Below are 5341 nucleotides of genomic sequence, written 5' to 3'. Positions count from 1 at the left end.
TTAGGATTTGGGTGAAGATGTCTTTGTTTTTCTTGACTTACGCCTTGGTTTGCTGAAGCTTACTAAGAAGCGTACATGGGAGGGATATTGTTTGTCTTTAAATGAATTAAAATGCCTATCTAATAGCTCTACATTTGATTTATGATTTGACTGGGTATCGTATTCTAAGTGGAAAATGGTTTTCTGTTAGAACTTTGAAGGCATTTTCCATTAGATTTTAGCATCCACTGTTGCTGTTGAGAAATCTGGTTTTGATTCCTGTTCCATTATGTGAGACCCACTATTATTTTTCTGGAAGTTTATAGGATTCTCTCTTTATTCTGAAATTTTACAATGATTGTATTGGATACTAGGGAGGCTGTTTCATTGTCAAGACTTGTGACTTTTAATGCTAGACATTTCAATTGTATTATTTCTTTAACAATTTTCTTCCTACGCTTTCTCTGTTCTTTTTTGGAACTCCTCTTGGTCAGATGTTGGACTTTTTGGATTGATTTTCTTAAGTTTCTAATCTTTTGTACTTTCCATCTCAGTATTTTATCACACTCTCAGAAATGTTCTTGATATTATTTTACAACATTTCTATTTAGTTTTTATTTCTAATTATGAAATATTAAATAGGTCTCTGATTGTTCTTTTTTTATAATACACTCTTGTTTTGTGGACACATCTCTTACATTTATTTGTTAATATGATTTTTGAAGGAAAAAAAAAAAGGGTTTTCTTCTGCTACCTGTCTTGGTTTCTGCTTCCTGAATTTGTGTTCGTTTCTGTTCTGTTTGTTTGCACTTGTTTTGATTTCTTTCTTGTTAGAGCTTTAAATATCTTGGCTAGCCATTCATATTTAAGCTCAGGTGGGGCTTGTTGACTAGGCGGCTTCATCTAGTGACCCTTTTGACTGCGGTCTGCTAGAGTCAGTGTCTGAAGGTTTTTCTCTGGATGGTGCAGTGCACCAGATGGGAAGCCTTCAGTCTCCTAAGAGGACGCTGATGTGTGTTGTACTTTGGGAGCTGGGTAGGGAAAGAGGCTGAGTCCCACAGTTCAACTTTCACTTCATCGTCATATTCAGCCCCGAGATTAATCCCGTTCTTCATTTTGTCTCATTTCCTGAGTCTGAAACCTGTCAAGTTCAATTTCTCTAGAAATAAACCACTGATCCCCTGTGAGGCTGCAGGGGGTGTTGACACTTGGGTCTGTAAGATGGGAGAAGAGCCATGGGGGTTCCAGCGTTTCAACTCTCGCTCCCCTTATTCCCCCTTCTCACTACCTGGTACTTCCAAGCACTGGACCTCTCAGGGGTTCTGCTGGGGAAAATGGCTTGCCTTTCAGTGGCCCCCTTTTGCAGGCCCTAAGTTTAAGTGCTTCCACTCTGGTGGAGGCTCCTTTCTTCTCTTTGAGCTTGTGGGTTAACTCCCTTTTTATTTCCTTATTATCATTTTAAGGGGAGACTTGGGAAGGAGATGAGATAAATGCCAAGTTGAATGATTGATTAGTCTTCTACATTATAGGCTGATCCCCCTCGGAAGAGCAACTGGAGACAGAAGCACGAATCTTTTATCCGTACCCTCCGCCAGGCTCGAGAGGTACAGCAGGTAATTGCCAAAGGTGGAAACCCCTCGGACTTGCCCCCCATCTTGCCTGCAGAAAATCCAGACTATGTTCAGTGTCCTCACTGTAGCCGCCACTTTGCTCCCAAAGTGGCTGAGCGGCACATTCCCAAGTGTAAGACCATCAAGAACCGCCCTCCGCCTCCGAGGAAGCACTACAGTTGAGCAGACTACAGTTGAGCAGACGACAGTGGAAACCTCCTCGGATAGTTCCAAAGGCTCTGCTTCTCTTCAGCAGTAACCAGAAGAGTAATTTGATGCAAAGCAGAAACAAAACTTTTACATCTTCCAGATCTGCCTGCAGAGCCGACATAAGTGGAGAGAGACTCTATTGTTAAGTTGCAGGAGTCAGGACGCCCCACTTCCCACTAAATTACCACCTCAGGTTGGCGTGCCTTGTGCTATTTCCCCAAGAACTGATGATGGGTGAAGACTCTGAAGAATAGTGAGCAGCCTACATTAAAGTCCTCTTCTTGTAAACCTCGCCTGTGGTTTGTGTAGTGAAGTGCCCGCCTTTGGTGGTCTGTGCCTTCTTGCCATGGCCTCTGCATGTATAGCTGTGGTTCTGATTAAGTCCTGCTCCTGCAAGAAGATGGCGTATTGCTGTGTGTTGGTGTCAGTGGATCGGTGTCACCCAGACGGCATCTCACATAAAATAAGATTTTGCCAACAGCCAAGGAAAGTACGGAAGGTTAAGGCCCCAGTGTACCCTCAAGCTTCCCTGTGGTGTACTGCGTGGTAAGGAAACCTCATCTTGTGTACTTTACAAGGGCGGGATGGGGAAAGACAGTATACTCTTTGTAGTTCTTTCCTAATGGGTTTCATATGCTGGGGAGGTGGGGGGACAGCCCTGAGTTTCAGCCACTGCTAGCACTGCCTTCAAATCAGGTTGGCTGGATGGCTTTTTAAATGAGGCAGCAAAATGCATCACAGCTAGCTGGGACACTGCAGTGTCGTATGTCCCAGCTGATTACACCACAGTCAACCTCTATTTGAGAGAGAAAGGGACCAGATCTTTCTAATGTTCTACGTGGAATAGTGCCTAGTGCACACAGCCTTCATAGCCAAGGCATCAGGAAGTGGGTTTTGGGGATTTGAAATTAAACAGGCTGTGTGAGCCCGAGACGTACAGGATGGGAGAAGTGACGAGTAAGTGTCTGAGGGGGTAGTATCAGTTCCCAGAAGAGGGATGCTAACCAACAGATCTGAAATACTGGTAGGGGCTTGTTTAAATACTGGGGGAAAACCACCCGACTTCAGCTGGGCAAAGGAATCACGGACAACTAAGCCATTTACTCAATAGCAAACGGCCTGCTGCTCACGTTCCACTTCCCTTTGTAACTTCTGCCGTGTGGCTGGATAACAGATCAGACCTATCTGAACATTTGAGTTTAAGGATTTAGTAACAAAGCTGCAGGGCATTAGGCTGGGGAAAAACAAAACAACACACACACACACACACACATATCAGCATCTACTGAGTTGCTTTGCTCTTTGTTCCTGAGGGACAGAAGCATCACATGTGGGCCTTTTGGTTGGCCCCTTAAAGAAACCACTGGTGGCTGCATGTAGATACACTGGATATTCAACCCAGCATGTACATTTTCAGGCAAGTTTAATGAAGCACACACTTTCTTTCACACTTGGTGGTAAGAGCGATAGATACCAAGAATGAGCTGTGGCTAGGGTCACAAAGTGGCAGGCTGTGGCTTGCTTTGCCCCACTGAAAAACAAACCATCCGTCGCTGTTGGGTTGATTAGAGCGGGGCAGAAGTGCCCATGGGGCTTCCACGGCTGGAATCTTTACGGAAGCTGACTGCCACATCTTTCTCCCACAAAACAACTGGTGGGTTCTAACTGCTGACCTTTCAATTAGCAGCTGAGTGCTTAACGACGGTGCCACTAGGGTGGCTTGCTTTGCCCCACAGCTGTGTTCTGACATTCACAAACTGGGATACTGAGCATCTCTTGGGAAGACTGCTAGCTCTGGAAACACTGGGCCAAGCACCCTGCACAGCACCAGCTGGGCTGCTGCACGGTCAGCAGCAGCTGTTCCTCAAGCCGGACAGGAGGGCTGCAGACCAGAGTCTCGCTGGCCCACTTTACTCACATCATCTGCTGCCCCTTAGGCCCTTGGGTTAGGGACCCCTTGATGATGTGAGCAGGGCTCTCCAGGGACAAGAAGTGTGTGGGGGGAATGCTTTCTGTAGAAGCAAAGCAGCAGTTATTCATTCTTCTGTTGCTAGAGAATTAAGACAACAGTCAATGCCTTAGTGTCCCCTTTGCTGTCTAAATATTGAGGCCTTGATTAGAAATAATCAGTTTTTCAAATTTTGCTTGATTGGGTCTTTGGGAAGGGGTAAGGACCCCTTTTTTAAGTGTCTTCCTGGATAGCACAGAGAATGATAGTGGATAAAGGAGGAATAAATGCTGCTAGTTAGTGTTCGTATTTTATATTTACTCAAGAATATTGTCAATTTCATTATAAATCGTCAAGTTCATTATGTTAGGCAATGGGGCAGACACTTCATGGTAGAACTCCTATGGACACTCCTGTAAGCGTCCATGGACGTGCTGACATACTGATTCCAACAGCAATGGAGTTTTGCGTCTGTTGCACTTTAGCCCACATTTGCTTTCGATCATCAGTTTCTCTTCACAATCACACAGGAGGTAGGAGAGATGTGGCATAACGAGAGTTTTTTTCCCTAAAGTTCATGATTCTATGCAGTTTAATGAGCAGTGTTTATTTCATAGTTAATCACTGCAACAATAGATGGTTTTTGGCTGTAAGGCAGGAGGGAACATGCCTGATAGTCCCCACTACAGCCCACTCTGTCCTGACAGTTTTAAATACTTCTTTTGAATGAATGACTTTAAAATACATTCTCACTCCCGATTAGTTCCATTAGGACTATATCAGAATGTATGGTAAGTCAAATGAAATGTGAGTTTAAGGTAGCTTTTGCTTTACGCTTTGAAGTGCTAGGTCAAGGAAAGCTAGGACTTGGTTATTCCCTTGCTGTGCCAGGGAAAGCTTTATAAACTGGCGCCATCACATGGGAAAGCCCACTGAAGCTGAGAAGTGCAAGTGACCCTTTGTGGCTGTGGTAGTTAAACATCACTAGAGAATCAAGACAGAATGTGGTACCAAGTGAGTGGGATGCTGCTCTAACAGGTACCTCAGATGTGGCAGTGGGACTTATCCTTGGACTTGAGACTATGCTGAGAGACTGGCAGACAGCAGCAGCAGAGCCTAAAGACTGGCATGAGACGTGTGATGGGCTTGCCAGCCCAGAGAGCAAAAAAGCTGAATGCCTTTGGGCTGGTGGCTTCATGGTGGAGTGAGTTGCCTGCTGGCACTAATATGGTAGGAAAAACCAGCATTAAGATGGAGTCGCAGACTTGCCAGCCCATGGAGAAAGCTGAGTGACTTTGGGCATTAACTGGCAGAAGCAGAGACCAAGGAAACACGAAGCACAGCTGCCTCACCCTCCTAGATTTCAGTCAAATCTTCACCTACTTGGTTCTGGAGTGTGGGGCTGCCATACATGAGGGTCAGTGGGATGGGCTGTATTTGCTGCCCAAAAGTAAGGGGATGTGGTTGCCACTCAGATGGACTAGGACACTTGGGCCACCCATTGAAGATGTATACAGGTCCCAAGTTGACTAGAGATGGAATGTGGTAGTTAAGACTGTGTGGCAATCTGGCTGGGCCATGGTTTTGAGTGGCT

At 45.3% G+C, this 5341-nt stretch overlaps 1 protein-coding gene across 1 annotated transcript in view; it reads left to right on the top strand.

Annotated features, from left to right (window-relative positions):
- The window catches only part of ZC2HC1C (zinc finger C2HC-type containing 1C), a 6507-nt gene extending 4735 nt beyond the window's left edge, over positions 1-1772 (top strand). Inside the window, exon 2 of the mRNA XM_007941417.1 lies at positions 1509-1772. Within this exon, the coding sequence (XP_007939608.1) occupies positions 1509-1772 (264 nt within the window). The remainder of the gene's footprint in view (positions 1-1508) is intronic.
- Positions 1773-5341: the final 3569 nt, after the last annotated feature.

The sequence above is a fragment of the Orycteropus afer genome, unplaced genomic scaffold, assembly GCF_000298275.1.
Source record: "Orycteropus afer afer isolate SDZICR_OR568_19922 unplaced genomic scaffold, OryAfe1.0 scaffold00079, whole genome shotgun sequence".
Taxonomy (NCBI): Eukaryota; Metazoa; Chordata; class Mammalia; order Tubulidentata; family Orycteropodidae; genus Orycteropus; species Orycteropus afer.
Note: the sequence above shows the minus strand (reverse complement) of the source record. Positions and strands in the feature narration are given on the sequence as shown.